General features: G+C 33.4%; 1 protein-coding gene across 3 annotated transcripts in view; it reads right to left on the reverse strand.

Moving 5' to 3' along the window:
* Positions 1-1,294: 1,294 nt before the first annotated feature.
* The window catches only part of LOC120334578 (uncharacterized), a 39,873-nt gene continuing 17,706 nt past the window's right edge, over positions 1,295-23,461 (reverse strand). Inside the window, exons 16-33 of one of the 3 annotated variants that reach the window (XM_078120430.1) lie at positions 21,185-21,330; positions 20,386-20,578; positions 19,775-19,909; positions 19,229-19,398; positions 18,339-18,546; positions 14,165-14,785; positions 13,321-13,383; positions 12,838-13,013; positions 11,972-12,102; positions 11,227-11,291; positions 10,384-10,565; positions 10,195-10,264; positions 7,852-7,927; positions 7,387-7,502; positions 6,271-6,401; positions 4,999-5,197; positions 4,548-4,643; positions 1,295-3,989 (exon numbers count right to left, since the gene is read on the reverse strand). In XM_078120430.1, coding sequence (XP_077976556.1) covers positions 3,517-3,989; positions 4,548-4,643; positions 4,999-5,197; positions 6,271-6,401; positions 7,387-7,502; positions 7,852-7,927; positions 10,195-10,264; positions 10,384-10,565; positions 11,227-11,291; positions 11,972-12,102; positions 12,838-13,013; positions 13,321-13,383; positions 14,165-14,785; positions 18,339-18,546; positions 19,229-19,398; positions 19,775-19,909; positions 20,386-20,578; positions 21,185-21,330 — 3,251 coding nt within the window. In that variant the 3' untranslated portion in view covers positions 1,295-3,516. The remainder of the gene's footprint in view (positions 3,990-4,547; positions 4,644-4,998; positions 5,198-6,270; positions 6,402-7,386; positions 7,503-7,851; positions 7,928-10,194; positions 10,265-10,383; positions 10,566-11,226; positions 11,292-11,971; positions 12,103-12,837; positions 13,014-13,320; positions 13,384-14,164; positions 14,786-18,338; positions 18,547-19,228; positions 19,399-19,774; positions 19,910-20,385; positions 20,579-21,184; positions 21,331-23,461) is intronic. The other 2 variants (XM_078120432.1, XM_078120431.1) reach the window with 2 other exon arrangements.

Below are 23,461 nucleotides of genomic sequence, written 5' to 3' on the forward strand. Positions count from 1 at the left end.
TTAACTCGTAGTTACTAGACAGGGATCACCAAGAGCGGGTATTCAGCTTCGGGTATTCACTTCACAAAAGTTATTTCCTAAAAGGTCCAAGTTTGGTCGAATGCGATGGGACATACCACAAGACGATATTACAGTGTCAGAGATTACCTCGCCGATGGTTCTCATTAGTTTTCATTGAGTGCGATATATATTATTTCTGCATATTAAGTTCAGTACTTAAACTTGACTTATCACAGGCAAAATTTATTCAGATAAAGGCAAGCAGGCAATGAGGCAAATAAAGGGTTTTTTGAATTAAAGCGCCACCCAAAAGCGTTTAGTGATCGATAAGACTTTGCCCTTTTTTGCAAACCAGTATTCGTGTTTGGTGAAAAATAATGCAAACAGCTACTCCGATACATTTTCTTTTGTCAATAATAGGACAGGATCGAGCTCAGATTACAAATTTACGTAGCTCAAAGGCTTATTCTTTATCTAAATTTAAGTCAGTCATTTGCATGAAACCCTGGACTGAAAAACGTAACAAATTTGAAAAGAAGGCAAACATGTAATGAATTACCTTCCAGATCAAGGCGCCTCTGTGATTCGATGCTTCGTTTATCCTCAATTTTTTTTAGCGTCCATGTTTTTGCAATACATGAAACACTACACCTGATTAAGAGTATACATCATGTGTACATGCTTTAAGGTCAACCCGCTGTCTATATTGCCAAACTTTAGTCTATACGGTGGAGGCTATTGAGACCATATCCCATTTCTAACTATTACTGTACTGCTTCTTAAGTCAACGTGCATCAGCATCTCTGATCAAAACAAAACATTGGATAGCAACTAATCAAAACAATGCCCTCATTCTCAGTCTGGCGTGACTTGGCACCGAGGGTCAAGATGCTCATCAAATTGTTGCGGAGGACACGATTATTGTCTTTATTTTTCTCCTGACATTGCGATATTTTAGCTTTTCGCGTTAGCTGACACATGACAGCAATCTTTTCTGTCGTAATACAGAACATCGCATGAATCTCACTTCATATGCTCACTTTAACCATATGCTCCACAATATATATGCAGCCTACCGCCACTCAGAAAAGTGGAACAAGCGGGAGAAGTGCGGAACAACCAAAAGAAGTGCGGAATAAACGGAAGAAGTGCGGAGCAAGTTGGGAGATGGGACAATTACAAGATACATTCACAAGCGACGTATAGCAGGTCTCTTCCTACACATCGTTGTGTGTCGGAAATAAAGCAACTCCTAATCATTCCTACCATATAACACAAAACAAAAAGATTCCAGTGCAATATTTAATTCTCCGTTTTCTAATAACAAACTATATCTTGAAGTCACAATGCTTCGTTAAATATAATAATGTATATAAAAGCAAGTTAGTACGCTTCAATCATGCTCTGGCGTGCTTAAGCTTTACTATTTGCGTGCATAATCATAAGAGTACCGTGAATATATTTTTTTTATGTATATGTAAAGCATAGCGATAGTTTTTCCAGTTATTAATTTGAATCAGAAAACAAAACTAAATCTTCTTATAAGTTAGGGGTTTTCTAATTTGTATATATTATACAAATGTTGGTGAAATAGAAAATACTAGTTGGAGATTATCATTTCGAAACAATCACAGGTTCCATAAAAAAAATGAGTTGTCTATTAACTCAATTTACTGGTAAATCACTCTACTGATGTATTTGTGATGCAACAAAAGAGCAAAATTAGGAGTTAGATCATAGTCATATATAAAGATAAAAAGTGTGCTTTTCACCCAGTTACGTATATAACTACGATAAACGGAAACTTTGCACCATTTTATGTCCTAAAATCACCTTTCTAATACCTGGGATAAGATAAAGTCTATAGAGCATGATTGGGGAGGGGAAAATGTTTTTCTAAATTTTATCCAACGAAATTGAACCTGGATTGACGAAAAAATTTTCACCAACGTCCATCAAGACTATCAGGGTAAGACAAAAATTGAACTTAATGCAAATTTTTGCATAATTAACATATTAAATATCGTTTATAGATTATGGAAAAATTAATATACTTTATATATATATTTCGCCAACTGATTCAGCCACTCAGCATTGATAAAACTTCCTACTTCAAAAGCAATATAAGCTGTTAAGTGAAGAGAACTAAGTGCAAATACAAGAAATACAGTAATACTAATAAAAATAATCACAGTATATTAAATAAAAAATAACAAAAACGTCACAAATCAGTACTACTGTAATAATAAGAGCAAATACTATTGCTATCATAGCTTCCTTTATATTACAATTGGATTGAGTTGGTTTAAAATGTTTACAAATAACTACACATATTAACTTAAGGCGCTATAATACTATATCCTTGTTATAATAAGATAATATAAATTCGAGATACCTTACGGATTATAGCACAAAAGCCTGTCGAATTTCACAAATGTTAGTTAGTTAGTTTTTTGTTTTGTTTGCGAAAACTTGAAATCAGCGTCTTTTTCAAAACTTGTCACTTAGGTTAATTCAGTTTCCTCGTGTTATTTATTCTTTCAATATGAAATATCTTGAATCTTCATAAAAAAAATATGGCACGGTCAATGCAAGACGATTAAAGTAAAACATTTCAAAGTAACATAGCTGAAACAGTATAATGATTCACAATGTAAAAATATAAAAAAAATTGTGTCATTATTTTTTCAAAATAAAATAAAATACTGTGTTGAAAAGCAAAAAAATAGCAAATTTGGTCAAAATTCTAGCAATGTGATAAAAAGAAGCAGAAAAGTATAAAATTGAGTTATCATTAATTGTAAAAAATTTGCAATGAAATTAGCAATTCGTGTGTGAAAAGCAAGGTGTTCGTAATAATCTTACAAGTTGGTGTAAAAGTTTCAAATGATATAAAGCAATACTAGCAGCAAAGTAAAAATAATTATAAAGCAAATAATTGCTCAATCTTTGTAGTGCAAAATCTAAAAAATGAATAAATAATGACTGAATTCGAAGCAATTTCAATTAAAACTTGGTGAATTTGTATTGAGACTTTTTCAAACATGGTTCAATGTAAATTTCAAAATACGCCTGCACTGAAAGCTCCTAAATATTTGAACGAAAGACATCATATATTTTCGAGTTTCAATTTAAAGAAATGAAAAATGCTAAATTCAATTTTAATGTAGAAACATTATTAGTGCCAAGTGCAGCTTTCGGATTTGGCTTAAAAATCACAATTCCAAACCCATTAAAATGGAATTAGTTATATTATGATAATATTTCCATACATATTCTAGCTTGACAGACTGCATGAATATCCAGTGAAATGCATGTCTGTTTATATATTCAATTTAATATATAGTCAATCGAGTTTAATTTTTCCAGCTTGTAACATAAAAACTATACCAAACAAAATTACAAGAAATATTTGAACACACAATTTTACTGGGAAGTGAAACCAAGAGGATCAAAGGTTAATAGATTTCATCCTTGCTTTAAATATTGATTAACTATCTCCTGGTTTGTATGCCATCATGCCTCTGATTCTTTGCCATAATCTCTTGTAGCAATATCATTTGGTTCAGTTTCCGTTATGTTTTGCACAGGAGTGGATGATCTTCCTGAAATTTTAGCCAGTTCATCTTTTATAGATTGCAGTATTGCTGCTGATGGATGAGGTTCTTGTTGTTGTGAGGTCCCAGGTTCGAAACCCGATGTAGTAGCATCGGAAGGTAATGTTGTTTGAAATGTCTGAGGTGGGGGGAAGTAACTTTCATTCAAGTCAATAGATGTAGGCATTGTGCCAGGTAGGGGTGAATTAGTTCCTAAGTGGGGTTGCTGGTAGCTTCCACTTGACCCAGGATGTAAAAATTGACCATCTCCTTGCACAGGTTGGTTATTGTTGTTGTAGTTTGTATTTCCGTACGTCGAATTCGGTTGACTTTGCATTCTCGCGAGAGAATCGTATGTTCTGTAAGGTGTCCAAACTGGAGATTGTGAATCATCTGAAATAGGAATAGGATTTTCATATTTATCTAAAGATACGGGAAACGTGATAAAACAGTCAAGATACATGGCCAGTCCTATAGGATTTAGGATCATATTTATCACGGAGAGAGGAAAGCCAATAAGATGACTTAATCATATGACATACAACAGCTTCTCATCCGGTACCAGTCCATGTGGATAACAGATCAGTTATCGAGTTATATTTTCTAAATTCATGTACTCTTGTCTGGTTACCAATCCAGGTGAAGTATAATATAATCTTTTGAATATGGTTTTAATTGTTTGAGTTGAATTAGTGATTCACTGACAAGTAAAAATAATTTGACTTCAATTTTGAAACCTTTAAATATAAATTGGCGTATTTGGAAAAAATGCTTACGGTAAGTTTTAGTATCATGTCACAATTGTAACTTTCAAGAGATAAAACAGAAGGTAAATTCGATGTTGATAAATTCATCTCTTGACCAACACTAAGGCACTGACAAAAATACTGTGGGCGTCAAATGAGTTCCTGTTATTTGATTGCTTTACTAAATTATAAAAAATTGACAAACCTCTTGGTGGCATCTGTTGTCGTATAGGTGTTATATACAGCGGTTTACCACTCTGTGTTGGACCAGAATATACAGCAGGTATCTGACCTATGTCACCTAAAATATAGTCAGAAAGAAGCATTATGTGAATGCATATAATACCTCAGGTGAGGATAGTTTTATTATCAACGCCAAAGTAAAATGATAAAGTTTGATGAAAAAAAAGATAAATGACGAAGAAAAAACTTGTTTAACCAGGGTGCAGAGTATAGCTATAATAACAGTTATCAATCCAGAATGAAGACTTATTAGGCCAGATATCACCGAGTGAGCTTGATAAACCAGCACCAACCATATTATTAAAGTATTTTCATTATTTAATTAGGTACTGATTATGTTTTTGTTTAAAACTTTCCAAAATAAAAATAAAAGCATTTTTTTATTATCTTTCAAGGTAATTTTTTAATTCTACCATTAGGTGGCATCATAACGATGGGTGGTTGCCTTCTGGTAAAGAGAACTTCACTGTTTCCTGGTGAAGGAATGGAAAGTGAAGAATGTCCTGTAGGTGTCTGTGCAAGATCTGTCGAATACCCAGCAGGTGTCATTACTCGATGGTGGGGAGTTGATGTTCTACCGTCTGGATGATGCATCAGTGGACGATCATGTGCCTAGAAAAAAATAAATTTATTATGTCATGTTGGTGCCGTTTGAAGCATCATGTCTCTACCATCGTACTTCTGATTACCATGCATGGGTTTGCAGATTTGAATCCTGTGGCAAATAATTAAGTCACAGAGGGTAGGCGCGGCGGTGTGGCTCAACGGGCTAAGCGTTAGGAATATGCTCGCCACCGCACCTCTAATTAATCTGCGTGGGTTCGCAGGTTCAAATCCCATGCAGGGATGGTTGTGTGCGAGAGGATTGCTGGAATCCTCGCCGTCGTTGGGTGGTTCACGTAACTGCTGGTCGGATACGGCTTCCTCCACCACCAAGTCCATGCTTCCGAAAAACAAACCATATAACTAATCCCATACCCGACTTGGAATGGTAACCGGACGAGAGGCCGTGGTTCGCCATATGGATAAGCCGTCTTATCGGCTTTCTTCTCCCCCGGGATAAATATGTAAATCCCATCCTATCCTTACTGGCCTTCTAGCCATCTTATGGTTGTTCATGCGATCACTAGTTTAATACATTTGTATTTCATATTTCCTCTCCCGTGTTATGAATATTGAAATCTTATACTAAAATACCAAGTAGTTGTTTCTACATCTATGGCAAAAAACAATTTTTCCGTGTTGAAAATAATATCATAAACACTTTAAAAAAAATTTTCACAAGATATGATTTTTGCACATTTATTTCAGGAGAGAAACAAATCAATGGGATGGCCTAATCATATAACAAACCAGTTATTCATTTCGGATGCATGGACTTTGTGGTGAAGGAAGCAAAACCAACCAGTGGTATGGAACAAGAAAACCACCCTACGATTGTGAGGAATCCAGAAATTTCAACAAGAATCAAACTTGTGAACCAGCACAGGGTTAAAAACATGTTCCTAATGATTCCTAATAGAATGCACCAATCATTCAGATTCTTCAGTCGCGCCAGAGTCAGAAAGGGTACCAGTAATTCAATTGAACTTTAACCTTTCCTACATTTGACCAATCACGTAAAACCTTGATTTCGTACAAGTGCCCAAAAAGCCATACAACAAAATAACAAAAATATGACTCACAGGTGCAGGTTGCACAACCATAGGTGGTGTGGGTCCAACCATGTTTTTCTGAGCACTTGGTGAAATTAGATTGAAAGCGTCTGCTAGTAAACTTGCCATCTTTTTACGAGTTGTCTCTGGTGATGTAACACCTGGAGTGTTCAAAAATAAATTTATACATATACTCATTAATATACATTGCAAAGTTCTGAAGCATACAATAGGAAGATTTTCCAGCGAAAAATTTGTACAATGAATGGTATTGGCCAATACTCATCAGTTTATACAGTGCGAAATAAAAGCAAACACATTTTCTTAATAATGCTGACGCTGAATAACACGAGAAGAGTTGGTTTATAACAGCGAATGTGAGATGACCATTTGCATTTCATTTCTGAACTGCTCACTTCTGATAAATTGTTCATGTAATAACCAGTTGCAGAGGCCTCTATTACCCAAACATGTGTTCATAGATCATATTCTGAAGCATTTCAGGATGATTTGAACAAATCAATTGTTAGTTACAGATTTTTACAGCTCGAATTGAATGGCAGAGTTAGCAACTAGGCTATTTGTATCAATATACACAGTTCAGCAAATCTGAACTTTGTTTGCCTTGTCAACCGGGGAACACCCAAGGGTTGTCTGGTCGGTTTGATCAGAAACAATACATAACAATATTGCTATGTAACATTTATGGTTTGATGGTTGTCTTATTAACACCTCCGTGTTTAGTGGATGCTGTTGGTGGTACAGCTGCCAAAGTCCCGCAGTACTCACTAATTATAACAGTGTTCTAAAATCCTAATTTCCGACTTTATAAATTTGATTAGATATTGTACCCTGGGTGTCATTGCTGGATAACCAGTTTTGGCTCCTCACGGCTTCCCTTCTCATTAAAATTTTATATTGAATTTTTCTTTTATTTTAATTTGGTATGTTTTTTTTTTACTGTTTTACTGGATGGAAAAATAAACTTAACTATGACTTCCTCCACTCTACATGCATGAGAGATCAGTGTCTACATGTTTAAACCATCTAATTGACATTCAACCCTTTCAAATGACTATCAAAGTACTATCCTAACCACCACAAGGTCTAAAAAATGATTGAATGAAAAAATACAAAAAAAATTACCAGAATCTGTGCTAGAAGATTCAAAATCTTGGTGATATCTTCCTGTAGGTTCTATCGGTATAATGGTAGGATCTCCCAGATTAAGTTTTCCTTTTGTTCGGTGATACCTCTTCCTACTTTAAATAGAATAGCAAGTTTTTATGTCTAATTTATGATTTCCCAAACTCGAACAAGTGATTGGTATAAGATTGCAACCTTGACAAATCATTGATGAGTTTTTTAGCTCATGACGTATCAGTAAATTTGAGAATATACTGCTGACTGAGATTCTCCTTTTCCAATGTAAGTATTTAGGCCTTTTTTAGACAACGGTATCAAAATAATGGTCATTGTGATACTTTCATATGTCTGAGGGCTTACTTATAATTTCTGGTTCAAATATAATTAAAACAGTTATGTATGATTAAGTGAAAAAATAGTTTCAAATAGTTTCAGGTTCAACATTTCTAATATATGATAACTTACTGTGGTTTCTTGAAGACGTCTGGTGTTCCAGGATCAAGAACTCTGTTAATATCATCTCTTCCATCAATATAGGGTTCTGTAATAAAAAGTTTGTTCAATCAGAAATAGCGGCACACACTAAATTACTTTAGTCGGGTAAAATGTTCCATAAAACATTACATTTCAACTTCTTCTTGGCAAAACCTTCCATCTTATATACATTCTGTACGTTTTAACCTTGTCTAGGGTTTTATTTGTTCTCCTGATTGCATAATCAGTTTTTAGTTATTTGTTTTTACCAATCATTTTATTGTTATGATGATTATAAAGAGTCGAAATAAACTTATTATTATTAACTTGTGATAGTTTATTATTTTTTATGCAAAAAACTTCATATTTAATTAAGCAATTAAAATTCGTTTACTATTGATTATATTATATATATATTAGAGTTTAAAAAATCAACATTCACACATTTACGAGCACAGAATTAATTAAAAACTGTGCTTTTTTGTAATTATTCTTAGAACTATCAAATCCGTCATGGCAATGCACAGGAATACATACCGGTACTTTATATTATAATTATTAAATATTCAAATTCAATGAAATAGAATATAAAGTGCATAAAAAATTCATAGTGTTTAAAATAGTCAACAGTTGGAAGTGCATTAATATTGATTATTTAAAGCAGCTATAATAAAATAGGTTATGAAATATTTATAGATTACTGTACATAATGAAAATGTATTATGTGTAATATATTTTTCCTTCAATAAATTTACAAGAACTGGAAATGCTCAGTGAATATCAAATTAATACCAAATATATTACACCCTGGGTGCAGTGGTGGGAATGGGGTTTGACACGGAGATTTGAATGTGCAATGCCATCATTAGGACTAAGGCTTTAACTACACCTATGAAGTAACATGAAATCATACTAGGTTAAAAAAGCTGAATACTACATACTAACAAAAGTTGGTGTGTAAATATGTTCAATTGACCTAATAATTCCAGTATCACTCGTTTTCCTGATGGGCACTGTCAGGTGGGATAACTGTGAGGACAGCTGAACTGGGTAGGCTAGTTATTTTGTACACAGCACCATGTTAAAGTAGAGAGGTGATGAGACAGGCCTAGAAAAATTATGAAGATCCACATTGTTTGGAGCAAGAAGTAACTTAAAAACCATTATATTTCTACAACAAAAGCTCATGAATACTTTGTCAACTTCGGCAGCGTCCTTAGTGATTAAATCACAAAATAAAATCAACAATTTTGATTTCCTCCGAGACGTAAACAATAAGTTTTAATCTCCTAAATCAACAATAAGTAGAAAGCATAATAGCGAAAATTTTTATAAATATAAGCTTGATAATCTCTCCTATATAAAATACTGAAATGTTGGAATTCCCATTCCATTGTAGTATAATTTCAATTTCATTGTTCCTATTTAATATCCAATTGTTAGAAAACACAACATTTCACAATTGAAGCAAGCATGAATCATAGTTATGTTCACAAAATACACAAGGTTTATGGTCAGCCATAGAAAAAAAGAAATAATTTGAGCATTGTGATGTAAACAATGAAGAAAATATTACACTGTGATGATTGAATTGATCTATGTGTAAATCCCCTTATCCTATGATAATAAAAGCGGAATGAACAATGAATCTGTAACAAATGAAGCAATCCTAAATATTTATAGTTTCACAATGAAAGTTTCACAAAGTTTTACAATTTGAAAGTTTCAAGAGTTAATGACTCCATTGATTGAACTTTTGAAAATTTAGTTGTCTGCTTCTTTTGTCTGATTCTTTTTTAATACAGACACGGCTGTGTGAATATTACCCAACTCCAGACTGCAAATTGAAAAATAAAATGACTCTGAACAGCTCCAGACTCAAAAAAATCAAAGAAAGTGCTAATAACACTTGATAAATATCCAATTTTCTGAATGAAATTTCAACTTTCATTATCATCATTGAAAGTATTGAATTCTGGGTACTCCCGAAGGACATCGAAACGTAGTATGTGTACCAGGTTAGGGTTAGGCCATAATTTTATTCTAATTTTCCTTATTTTAGTTATATTACGTGATCAGGGACTAGCCAAGTGACTTCCATAGTATTTGTATCTAAAATTATGGCCCAACCATAACTTGGTACACATACTGTACTAAGATTAAAACTTGGATTACACTGGGACAAACGACCAAGTGTAATTGCTTTATCTGTGAATTTGCTCAGAGCAACACTGCAGTTTTTTCAAACTTCAATTCAGCTGAATTAATCGACACTTATGATATGAATTTATAAAAGATATATATGAATAAAGTAACAAAAATAATAATTTTTACCATTTCTTGATGCTCGCCTTCTTAATCTGACTTTATTTTTATGTCTTTCAATTTCTCGGCGTTGGTGCATCTGAAATTTACAAAGAAGGAAAATTGTTACAGAAATAAAACTTTAGTGAGAAACTTGAATATAAAGAATACTATTCGAATATACTGTATTTTGCAAATAAAACCCTCATAAAAACATACCATTGCATCTTCAGTCAATGAGTCCCTCATATCTCTAGATATCACAGAATTAATAGGAGGTAAAATAATAGGATGAATGGTAGATCGAAACTTAGGTACAAGTGGATCAGAAGACATAGAAGCTGACGGAGATGGTTTGTGAACTACTGGGACTCTTCTTGTTGTGATAGGTGGCAAACGCTCTGTAAAAAATAGGAGATAAAAAAAAAATTGTTAATATGGATTATTGGGTTAAAAAATAGCCTAATTTTAACTTCGCCTTAAAAAACAGAAAAATCATTTATAAGAAAACAATGTGTCCAGATGAAAAAAATGACTGCATTTGGTAGAAAATGTAAATCAAATGAGACACTGAAATAAATTTTAGTAATGTATGTCATTGAAAAAACGTTAGACCTTAAGTCTATGCATATGCATATTCACAGTATTCACATATAGCTATTTAACTTTTTATGTGTTCTCCAGACACATAAAGTACTGAAAACATAAAATTCATAACTCAGACAGTTCGCTGAGCATTCACACACAATGAGAAACATGTTTCATAAATAACTCACTAGTAGAAAATAGTCATATGTCAGAATTGTATTTCAAAAATATGGCTTCAATAAACAAAAATTGAGGAATGCACTTCCACAACCTCTGGCAAACAAAACAATAACAAGATGGCCATTCAGTATTTTTGTCTTGGCTGATTCCAATAATTTTGATTCGATTTTAAAATAATGAAATCACCAAAAATTTAAAAGCTCCAATAATTGATGCACAAATTTCAAGAAATTTTGCTCAAAATGCTCGAAAAAATTTTCATTTCTACTAGAAATTGACAGTACATGAACATACCTGCTTTAGGTTTTCTCTTTGGCCTTGGCGTTTCTTCTGATTCAATACTGGACTGATCTTCTGGCCTGAAACAGATAAAGAATATGGTAAGAACTAGAAATTTTGGTATAATTGACATATTTTGTGATGATTCGCGACACAAAGTGTTTGATTGTGTGGTACGTAAGTTGATAAAGTTCAAATGTTTGCAGTGCTGTAGTACATGTCTTCACCAATTTAACGATTCATTACCAGAATTTTAAGAGATGATAGAGGCCGCTGTTTCGAAGAGGAAAAATGTCCTGTAGTGTCACGTCCTGTAGTGTCATTTACGATATGCACATTATTGTTACATTAAGTAACTTAAGCAACACATAGAGATCTTTCAGCTACGGCACCAGAAAATAGTATGAGCTCCCACTGTACCGTCGCAAAGATTTACAGCACAACACAATGTAACGTTAATGCATGGTGGATTTGCCGTCCAATAGAGTCACGCTATATTTTGCTATATATTTTATATCCACTAAGTAAGTTTTGTGTTAAACTTTTGTGAAATCTTTTTCATATTCAATAAAGCAACTAATTGGACAATGAAACAAAACACGTAGCTGATAATGTAAAAATATATTGCATCTAACAACATGCAAAATTCCTGGAATTGTTTTGTAGAGTCACTTGGAATAGCCCATATGATTAAGTTGTCCATAATGCAATTCCTCTTCCTAAGATTGAATATAAAAATCCCATCTTAATTATAACACACCGATGAGATTCTCTCAGTAAAGGTCTCGCAACTTCTACATGTACTTCCGGGCCGGGTATTGGAATTGGTGGCGGAACAGGTTGTGGGTCATTTCTGATATCCCGAGTTACAATGGTCTCCCGGGGCAGAGGCTGTGAAAAAGAAAATATCAACAAGTATTAGTTAATACATCAGTTCTTATTAGTTAATTAACCACCAACCATTTTTATTCGAAACATGGTCAGATTCTTTTTTGGACAAGTTTGATAACTATATGGTACAATACTATAAAAGTAATACCAATTACAATAACTTTTATGTGGTGGCCAAGTGATTAATGGGTTAGACTCAACTGTGATGGCATCACAGGCAACGTTCCCTCTAAGAGCTTGCTTAGTTGCGCGGAATAGAAGGCCATGTGAGCTTCAAAAAAATGGTCTGCGCGGAAAATTAGAAAAAATAGAAAAGTACACAACATTTTAAATCAACACAGAATTTATTCATTCATTTTTAGTTAATATGCTCGATTGATTACTGGCACACTAGAATTTCACGGTATCTATCACTGTACAATTACGGTAGTTGTCAATACTTATGCAGTGAGCGGCAGAACGAAAGTACTGCGCTGGGATTCTCGGCCAGCTTAGAGAGATTGTTGATCACAGGTTACCATGCCCGAAACTCTCCCAGAGTGGGGTAAATTGAGTATAAGTATTGCAGAACAGGAAAGATTACATTTTTTTCCTAACTATAGTTATGGTACTCCTCACTCAGCCTGCATGCTTGTAACGAGGCTTTTTCAGAGCGAATGTGATAAAAATTTAACCTTGATATTTGACATTGACATTTTCATCGTATTTTGAAAATTGAAAAATATTGATACTTACTGGTTCAAAGCTTGTTGTACCTTGCCCAACAATTGCAACCTTATCAGCTTTTTTTCGACAGCATAACTTGTAGCAAAGAAAAACTGCTAATATGAACAATATAAGGCAGACAATCCCCAAAACAATAATAACGATAAGGTACCACGGAAATACATAGGGAACAGCAACTGTTGTACCTGGTGAAAAAATAAGTGGATTTCGAAGTTATTAATATAAGCACAGCCAAAATGCTTATTTATTAAAAGTAAATAGGTTGTAAGTGTTGGAAAATGAATATGTCGAATCGACTCATTACCAAGTTTTGTAGAAGTTTGTAACATGAACAATTTGGTAGGAAAAAAACGAATATGAGTCAACAAGGATTAAAAAAAAAGAGTTACAATTTAATTTAATTATAAATAAATTATAAAGGCCTTAGCGAATATCAATTTCTTAAACCTGAACTTGGATTTTTTACAACTGAAATTATGAAACTAAGCATACCTTCTGTTGCATTAGTAGTGAAGCTTGTGAATGCAGTTACATTGGTAACCTGTGAAGTCACATCTTAATATAAAATATAGAATAAAAATTGAGGGAAATCATCAAAACTACTTTACTTTGTAACTCTATACTTGGAAACAATTAAATTGAAGTTTTAGAATATTTCATTATGAAAGCTATCAAAAGTGAAATTTGTTTATTGAGTTGAATGTTTTTTTTTCCTTATGTCAGACTTACAACCACTCATTTGAAAATGACGGATTGCAAAATAATGTTAACAGCAGCAGTGTTTTGTGTAGCATTATTATGTCAGTCTAATTTAAAAATGGCAAACAGAATCGAATAATATTTGCAAACTCACTTTAAAATATCTCAATGTTAAACACAAAACCAAAATGCAAAAACGCTTTTTCATATTTCTCAACACCGAGTGTTCTTCATATGATAAATTAATTTATTTGTATAATCATAAAAGCAAAACAGAATAACTGTCAAGCTGTTTAGGAATTTTCAAATATTACTGAAAGAGATTATGACTGCGGAAACTAGGAAGTGTCTTACTTAATTTAGAATGAACTGCACGTTAGTCAATACCTATTGAAACGAGACTGGAAGAAGTTCATGTCAATACAATCCGGATAACAGCTACAAGGTTGAGAATTTCCAAATACATACAATTTTTGGAAAAAAACTTCCGGCATAAGAATTTTTTACTGGTAGTGAGAGCTCACAGCCAACTGAAGTTGACGACTAAAAGCTTTTTAGCTGTTAGAAATTAAACAAAATGTGACATAACACACAAGGGAAAAAATCACACAAAAACAAATGCAACAAAAAAAAATACCTGGTGTTATATCTACAACTGCTGTAGTGATATTAGAAGCAGAGCTGGTAGATACAGTAACAGATGTGGTATCAGAACCTGGTATAGTACTGAAGCTTACTGATGTGGTGTCTATAACTAACGTGGCAGAGTTAGTAAGTGTTTCAGTATTTGTAGAAGAACTTGGTACAGTCGGTACACTATTTGTTGTAGTTAAACTGGTGTTAGTAGATGATATGGTAATTGATGATGTTGTATTTACAGACATGGTACTATCAATGGTAACGGCTGCATTGGTAGGTGTATTAGTATCTGTTGATACACTGGTAACTGGTTCAGGAGTGGTCTCAGTACTAATCACAGGGGGCATAGTAGTAGCAATGGTTGGACTTGTGGTGGTATCTGCCACAGGTAGAGCAGTACTTGCTGTCGTTGTGACCTCAGATGTTTCAGTCAAAGTTGAAATACCGGTTGTTGCTATAGTAACCATTTCTGATGTTGGACTTGTGGTTAAACCATCTGTAATGGTCACTGACCCTGTTGTGATGTCAGATACTGCGGCGGATGTTTCAGTCAAAGTTGAAATACTGGTTGTTGCTATAGTAACACTTCCTGACGATGGTGTTACCGCACTTGTAGTTGCTACAGAATGATGGAAACGAATAGAATTAAAAAATGTGCTGAATTAGTTTGCTTTTATGTTACCGGTATGAGAAGCAAAACAGAATGAACAATTTTGCCTGTGGGTGGGTAGGACACTAGATAGTGCATGTATGAAAATCTATGATTTCTGGTAATGAAATGAATTGCGATTGTACTCAACTAACTACCAGTAAGACTAAACTCAGGTTTGACTCGCTTTTGGACTCAGACTCAACTTGAGATTGGACTCGAGTTACCGTTTAGATAAGTGATTCAAAGTAACTCGATTAACCTGAATGAAATGAATTGTGATTGTACTAACTACTAGTAAGACTTGAGTCAGTGACTGTCTCGACTTTTGACTTAGACTCAACTTGAGATTGGACTTGAGTTACCGTTTATATAAGTGATTCAAAGTAACTCGATTATCCTAAATGAAATGAATTGTGATTGTACTAACTACCAGTAAGACTTGAGTCAGTGACTGTCTTGACTTTCGACTTAGACTCAACTTGAGATTGGACTTGACGTGAGACTCAGGGTTTAGGCACTTCTGCCCAACACTGACAGAGAAACCATGTAAACTACAATTAGACTTTGTATCATGCATGAATATTACGTGCACAAAAAGTAAAAAGTGATCAAGATAGTGAAGATCAGTGGAAGATGTTGAATATGATTTTATTAATAAGTAATTAGGTACCGGTACGTATTTTAATGGAAAAAAGGGCTACAAGAGAAATTTATATTTGTCCTCAAAATAAAGAAAGACTACAATATTTTTTTAATCATATCATAGAAGAGATTTATTATTATTAGGTGACATTTTCGTCAGACACAATCTAAAATCACCCTGTTTACTGATGGGAAGGCAATTTTGTTGTTTTGATAGAAATAGTAGCACGGCTGAAAGGTATTAGTGTGAATTATATGTGCTGAATTAGTTTGCTTTCATGTTATGAGAAGCAAAACAGAATGAACAATTTTGCCTGTGGGTAGGTAGGACACTAGGTAGTGCATGTATGGAAATCTATGATTTCTGGTATGGGTACCAATACCATTCAAGTTTGGTGTTTGAATATTGAACATAAACGATGAATGATGCGCCGACCGCTAAGATATTTTTCTGCCACTTCCTTACTTATAGGTGCCAGTATAAAATCTTATCTAACGATTTTTCAACATGTACTGTAACATAAAGAAAATTTGTGAAATTCTCTAACCCAGTGGTTGGTAACCACCGGGCCGCGGCCCATCGCCGGACCGCGGAAAGGTTACCACCGGTCTGCAGAGAGGTGACACGAAAAACGAACAAGGCCCGTGCTAGTCAGTGCTAATTCCATACTTCTGAATCAGGATAAGTTAGCACGTCAGGTAAAAAAATTAGTTATGGCAAAAAGAACATCAATAAGGTCAAACATCAATCAATACCCAGACTAGAGACAGAAAGTTTACAGGTTCAATTATGAATCTATATTAAACATAATTATGACCTGGACGTTTCACGAAAAATCCCAATATTGAACATCGGACTTCGCAAAAATATACAAAAGTAGGTAACAAATGTTTTATGTCGTTTCTTAATCGTTTGGCGATGAAAATGTGGAGACAGCCCAAAGCTATTGTTGTTGCACTGGTAGGTATTGCATAACGTAAGCCAAGCAAACATTTTTAAACGTGCTACAGCATAACACGTACGAGAATAATCGTAAAATATTGATAACTACAAAATCGAAATATCGAAGTAGACTATATGTAAGAAACATGTTACGTGTTTCGGTGTCGAGTATATTGTCAACATAAATTTCCAAACGCGTATAATTTATTGCATAAGCTTAGTTCGTTTGTATAAAGGTGGTCCGCCAAAATTTTCATCAGTCTTTATCGGTCCGTCACTTAAAAAAGGTTGCCGACCACTGCTCTAACCCATAACATCAGAAACTGGAGTTATACCTGGAGTTAAAGGTGGAGGAGTGGGCTCAGTGCTGAGTGTTGTGGATATGGGAGTAGAAGTTGAAGTGAAGGAATCTACCAAAATGTTGAATGCGTTACTAGATAATTTGGCAAGCTTTGCATATTCATGATGTAGTTATTGCTATGGTCAATGGATTGACTATGGGTTTGTCAGGGTTGGGGAGGCTCGAGTGAATGACTCAACCTGAATTGGACTTGAGGTACCATTTATCAAAAGGATTCATAGACACTTGAATCACGTAAATGAAATGAATTGCAATTGTGCTCAACTAACTACCAAAAAGACTAAACTCAGGTTTGACTCGTCTTTGGACTCAGACCCAACTTTGGGTAATATAGTGACCCGTGTCCGTTCATGTCTGAAGGTGACTTTTAAGTTCCCTGCTTATATGTGTACTGTGGTACATACATACATCAGCTGTTATGAGTTGTTACTGTGTGCATTAACTGTTTTGAGCATATCTATCTGGAATGTGTTCTGTTTCGATTGTGAATAAAGTCTGCAATAGCGATATAGTTGTGCCTGCTTACACACCACCTTACGGATTGGACTTGAGTTATTGTTTATATAAGTGATTCAAAGTAACTCGATCAACCTGAATGAAATGAATTGTGATTGTACTATCTACCAGTAAGACTTGAGTCAGTGACTGTCTCGACTTTCGACTTAGACTCAACTTGAGATTGAACTTGACATGAGACTCAGGGTCCAAGCACTTTTGCCCAACACTGACAAAGAAACCATGTAAACTATAATTAGGGTGTGTATTATGCATGATTATTGCATGCACAAAAATTAAAAATTGATCGAAATAGTATAGGTCTGTGTAAGATGTTGAATATGAATTTATTAATAAGTGATAACGTATTTTAATGCAAAAAGTGTTACAGAAAATTTATATTTGTCTCCAAAATAAAGATAGACTAGAATATTACTATCATATTACAGACAAGTCCAGGTTACATATGGGATCATTGAGGATGTTTGAATTTGGTTGTGCATTGTTGTGATTCATGCAGGTATCTATCTATAGCTGACAATCAGATATGAGAACAATCTTGCATAGACATAAGGTCTTATTTACCATACATGACTGTTCCCTGGATGATTTATACCTGTGTCTCCAATGCCTGATAAGCACCAGTTTATGGTGTGCATGCAGAGATTATTATTGGTAATTTGACATACACATAGCTAAATCAACCATAATGACACATATTCACGCCATTCATTCCTATCAAAAAGTCATTGATATCTAACAATATGTACCGAACTAGCTTTTTTTAAAGCGGATACTCTAAGGTTAGGTATTTCTAGATTGCTAACAATTTAATAACTTTAATTTTGGTGAAGTGATAGGTATGGAAATCGAACCTGATGGCAAACCCGTTGAATCTAACGTTTAAACCAGCAGGCTATCATGCCGAAAAGTACAGGATTTTGGTACAAATATTCAACAGTAATCATAAATGATGTAAGTTAATATCATTTAAGATAATAAAAAAAAATTAATACAATTCAAATTCAGTTCAAGATGGCAATTGAATTATTCAACATCGAATTATAAATGACACTGACCTGTTTTACCTGTTAAAGTCGAACTCACAGATTTGAAGGTGGCATTTTTAATTGTTCCAAGTCCAGCAGCTGCTCCCCAGACTATTAGCCTAGCAAGACCGTTATGAGTTAAATTTACGGCTACGTCACTATTGATGAGAGTGTCATCTATTCTCAGGGTGTAATTTAAGAATGGGTCTGCAGTGTTTTTATCTCTTGTTCCTTCAATCTGTGTGGATAATCATGTTATGGATAAGCCTATTTTCCAAAGCCATCATAAAAATAAAAATGGGTTTCATTATTTTATGGTAATGGTTTCATTATTTTTTATGAGAAGTGATGAAAGCCAGCAGTACGATTCAGAAGTTAAGTATAAATATAATTTCTGCAAGTTATCATTCAAATCCGGAAGTTTTATTGTTTAGATATAAACCAAACTTGCTACACTTTGGGGATAATTTAGTTTTGCCAGTATTAGATTTCTATATATATTTATAGTTTATATAATTCACACAATAAAAGACAGCTCAAATATTGCACAGGGTTTCTCGAGCCTCTGAAATGTCTCATCTAGGTTCCGCTTCACCAAAAAGATTGAAAGCAACTGTTATAGATATTGAGTTAACCAAAGCGTGATCAAATTGTAACCAATTCGCAAGCAATTATTAATATACTGAAACAAAATTCAAATTTCACAAAAAACATTTATTTATGATGAAAGTTATTCACTTAATATTATTTAGTCTCAGTAGCTCTTCAGGGGTCATCCTCAACTTCATTTGAAGATCAATCTTCCTTAATACTGAGTGAGTGTGACCTTTCTTTGAGCAATTTTTCTTAAAAAAACTTTTTTTTAATTTTTCGCCAAATGAACAATATCCTTGAGCTAATATCCGATCGAATTGACTTACTGAAACATTAAAATCTCCTATAACCCTGGATGCAATAGCTCTTTTCTTCCTATTCGTTGAAGGGAGTAAAAAATATGTTTCATTGTAATAAGAGGCAAGCATGCTTGCGGTATATTTTTCCACTATAAATGGGTCGGTAGCATCATTCACTCCTTCGTTGAGGTTCAAACCTGAAAATAGTGAATACATTATAGCAGTCCAGCCCTAGTAAAAACATGGATAGTATTTTCACATTTATTCTGAGAAAATTCAATAAAACAGATTATTCATTGATGAACCACTGCCCTCTCATCTGGTTACCAGGCCATGTAGAGTATGGAAATAGTTTATTGGGCATTTGTTCCAGATGCACGGATTTGATGGTGGATGTAGTCGTAACTGATCAGCTGTTACGTAAACCACTCTACGGCATTGAGCATTCAAAATTTTGCAATGTTTTAGTTTAAGCATACTTTTCCTTGAGTCAAGGGTTGGAAAAACGTCCATTCTAAGTCCCAAACAACCTTATTATTTATTATAACTTCACAATACAAAAATTTGACTCACTTAATTCCACTAAGTATGGAGTTAAATCATTTGTTAAATCAGTAGTTGCTTCAACAATAGGTATTGCCGTGCTTTCAGTCAACACAGAATTGGTAGTGACCGTAAGAGTAGGTGTAGTAGTTGTGTCAGATGTTGCTAAAATAGAGAAAAATGATACAATACAATTCAGAATGAAAATAAAATAACAACTTTAATAAAGAATGGAAAATTACAATTTACAAATTATTAGAAGCACCAATTTGTAGTAAGATTGGATGAATTTTTTTACGGCGCTTATTGACGCTCTTTGCTCCAAACAAGGCCCTATACTAACAGACACAAAATCTAATGTTTTAACTGCTGTCTGCTAGGCCATCGCATCGCTTAAAAGATTTTAAAGAATCCATTTGACAAGTTGCTATGTCAGTGGTAAAAAAGGTAAAAACAACTAATATGTCAAGGTACAATTAGATCACATGCATATTTCAAAAACTTCATCTGAAAATAGTCAAATTTAAAAAAAATTATACATGTTGTATGGTATGGTGTGGTAGTTCCTGAAACATTGAAAATTGTCAACAAATCATAACGGCATAATGCTGTAGTTTGAATAGTCTTATATACTGGTTTACCTTTAACTACAGCCGTTGGATTCTGAGAAATTGACGAAACATTTAAATTTCTGCTATTCATATTTGTCTCAATAACTGTTGTTGAATTTTCCAGTCTCTGAGCAGCATCTTGACCAGTTAGGGAAACATTATTTTCAGTCACTGTAAAATTGGTTTCGACTTCGCTGGAATCAATTAATTCCGAGTTGAGTACCTGAAAATCGAAATATTGAATACAATAGATTCTAGTTCTCCCAAAAGTAGAGGCTTTTTACCAATTGTTAAATATCAGTAGATGCTTATACAGGCCCTTGTTTGGAGTAAACGGCAAAAATGGGTCACATGAAAAAAATTAGAAAGCTATAATTTCAGTTATGAAAAGTTATACTCATACGAATCTTTTTGTAAAAAAAATATTTAAGTCGGCAAGTAAAACTTTCAAAAAATGTCTTATAGAAGCAATATAATAATGAGAAGAACTGTATATCACCCACTGCAGTCTCGTGGATGAATAATTTTACAATGAACATATAGTTTTCATAATATTAGCCATGAGTCATGCATGGCATGTCATAAAAGTTTATGAATCTGGGCAAACAACTATTTTCGTACCAACATGGATTGAGATGAGAGGCCACCATATGACTCGGCCGTATTATTGGATTTCCTCTCCCCAAAATAAATATAAAATTCCTATCCTATTCTAATCTCCATACAAAAAGTAGTCAGTCAATAGCATAATTGTTTAATTATCTTGTTTTTGTACTTTGTACTATTGACTTTAAACACTATTAAGAAACATCCACAGTAAAGTACTCACAGTGACTGTATAAGTTCCATTGGTGGCTGAAACAGATCTTTTTCTCCTGGACGAAGTTGACAAATCATTAAATGTAGCAGCCAAGGATTCTGCTATTGCTTGATTGAAAGAGTCATCAGGTACTGATGAAGTGGTCTGTATAAATCCTGTAAAAATAAGTAATGAATTAAAAATTTCAAATGTGTATTATGAGACGAAAAATTGTTTCTTTTCCTAGTATATACAAGTAATCGGCCATTTATTGATTTCGTGTTTCTTAAAATGGCTGAATTCAATTATTGCGGATCCGAAACGGATTGCGCAGTGCGCCTCTGTATAGAGATATGGATAATGACTAAATAATGATTAAATTCAATAATTTACACCAAGAATTAGTGCGGGGGCTCGCTAAGTTAGCCTAGCCTACAGCCGTCTCTTATCTTTGCCCATGAGTTGGGCTAGATCTAGATTGTCTGAGGTGGTTATATACAGTAAGGTCATGTGTATGGCACAATTACTCCGGAAAAAAGGCACAATCATGTGCAGGAATAATGTTTCAGATATGGCAATGCATATATACACAGTTCACACACAAAATAAATATAAAATTGTTTTAATTTTTTATGAGTCGTGCGTAAGCTGTCAACAGCCAAGCAATTAAACATGTGCTGACAAAAATACTCATTTTTGAAGGAAAATTTAACATTTTACATTTAAACTTCAAAACTCCATTTTGTTTGGGTCAAAAAAGCCAAAGTCAAAGTGACCAGAATAATTCAAACATGAAAAACCATAATGGACATTACAACATATAACTGTCATGTCATAGGTATATTAAATAGGGTAACACCCCACTCAATAAACATAGCATTCTTCTCTTATATTAAAAAAACGTTATTCCACGTTAATTTCAACTACAGATTTGTCTTTGTTGGCCATGTATGGCAATGTTGAATAGGGCATTTAGTATCTTCGGCCCATGATAAAATCATACTTTAGTTCATTAATGAGTTTTTTCTATGAAAAGTTAGATGACCGATTCAGTCACAACCTTATGTAAATATCCTTGTATTATTCCAGATAAAATCTTTTGTTATTGAGCGTTGTTACGACAGGAGATATATCAAACAATAACCCCAATATTACATTAAAAAAATTGTAAATTGTTTTTTAAAATTTTTGCGGTAAGTTTCAAGTGTTCAAACTTTTTAATATAAAATAAAATGTGTTTTAACATTAGAATAGATCTGTGTTAGACAATGTAATTCTTCAAATTCCATCTTATTGTGTCATTACATTCTGATAAATTTAAATATTTTAATAATATTTCTAGGGAAATTGTTACAACTTGATCAATTGAACTTCTGAAATATGTCTTTTTCAAATGATTGTAATTTCAAATTTTATAAAAATTCCAGATACTAGCGTTATTTTCAGTGTCAATTTTGTCAAAACTTTTTCTTTTCAAATTTTGGATTTATTAACATGATTAACAATAATAAGTTGAAAATAAATGACATTTGAAATTGTATAGCATTTCAAATGTCAATAAGAATCATATCACCATGGCAACATTTACTGAAAACTTTCTTTGTTATTTGGATACAATTCACAATAATGTCATCAATCTAATGTGAATAAACATAATTGTGGGTTATCAATATGAATCACTATCTTCAAGCCTTTGTTATAATGTTAGAATGAAGGTATAACGCTTTCATGTTTATATTCTTAGATATAGTCCATGACGTATTATGTGAAAAAACTTGGTTGCCCTCATAACAGATCCTAAAGTGTGTTTTCTATGATATTTTGTTGAAATAAGATGTTTATTTCATGCATTCTATGAGTCATTATCAGACAAAAAAACAATCAAACTTACAGAAGTATGCTAGTGATTTTTTAATTTCAAATATTTCTGAGTGAAGAAAATGTTATGCGCAAGTCACATTTCGACTTTTGTACATTTTAAATAGTGTATAATGTGTAAATAAAAATATTATAGTAATAACAAAATTCTTTCTCGGCTGGGACGAATAAATTAAATAATATTCAAATCCAAAATATATTATAAATACCGTATAATTGATTAAATTGAATATAGTATATTAAACTTCATATAAATATGGCTCTAATAATGCTAAAATCTTCAGCATATTTTAATATTATTGAAGTACACAAAATAAAAACTTAATGCAATAAATGAATTAATAATATTGGAATTCAATCTCATCAGACTTGAGGAATATCCATAATCAAATATTAATGCGAATTTATAAAAACATGTTCTCAAATTTG

This window comes from Styela clava, chromosome 15, assembly GCF_964204865.1.
Source record: "Styela clava chromosome 15, kaStyClav1.hap1.2, whole genome shotgun sequence".
Classification (NCBI taxonomy): domain Eukaryota; kingdom Metazoa; phylum Chordata; class Ascidiacea; order Stolidobranchia; family Styelidae; genus Styela; species Styela clava.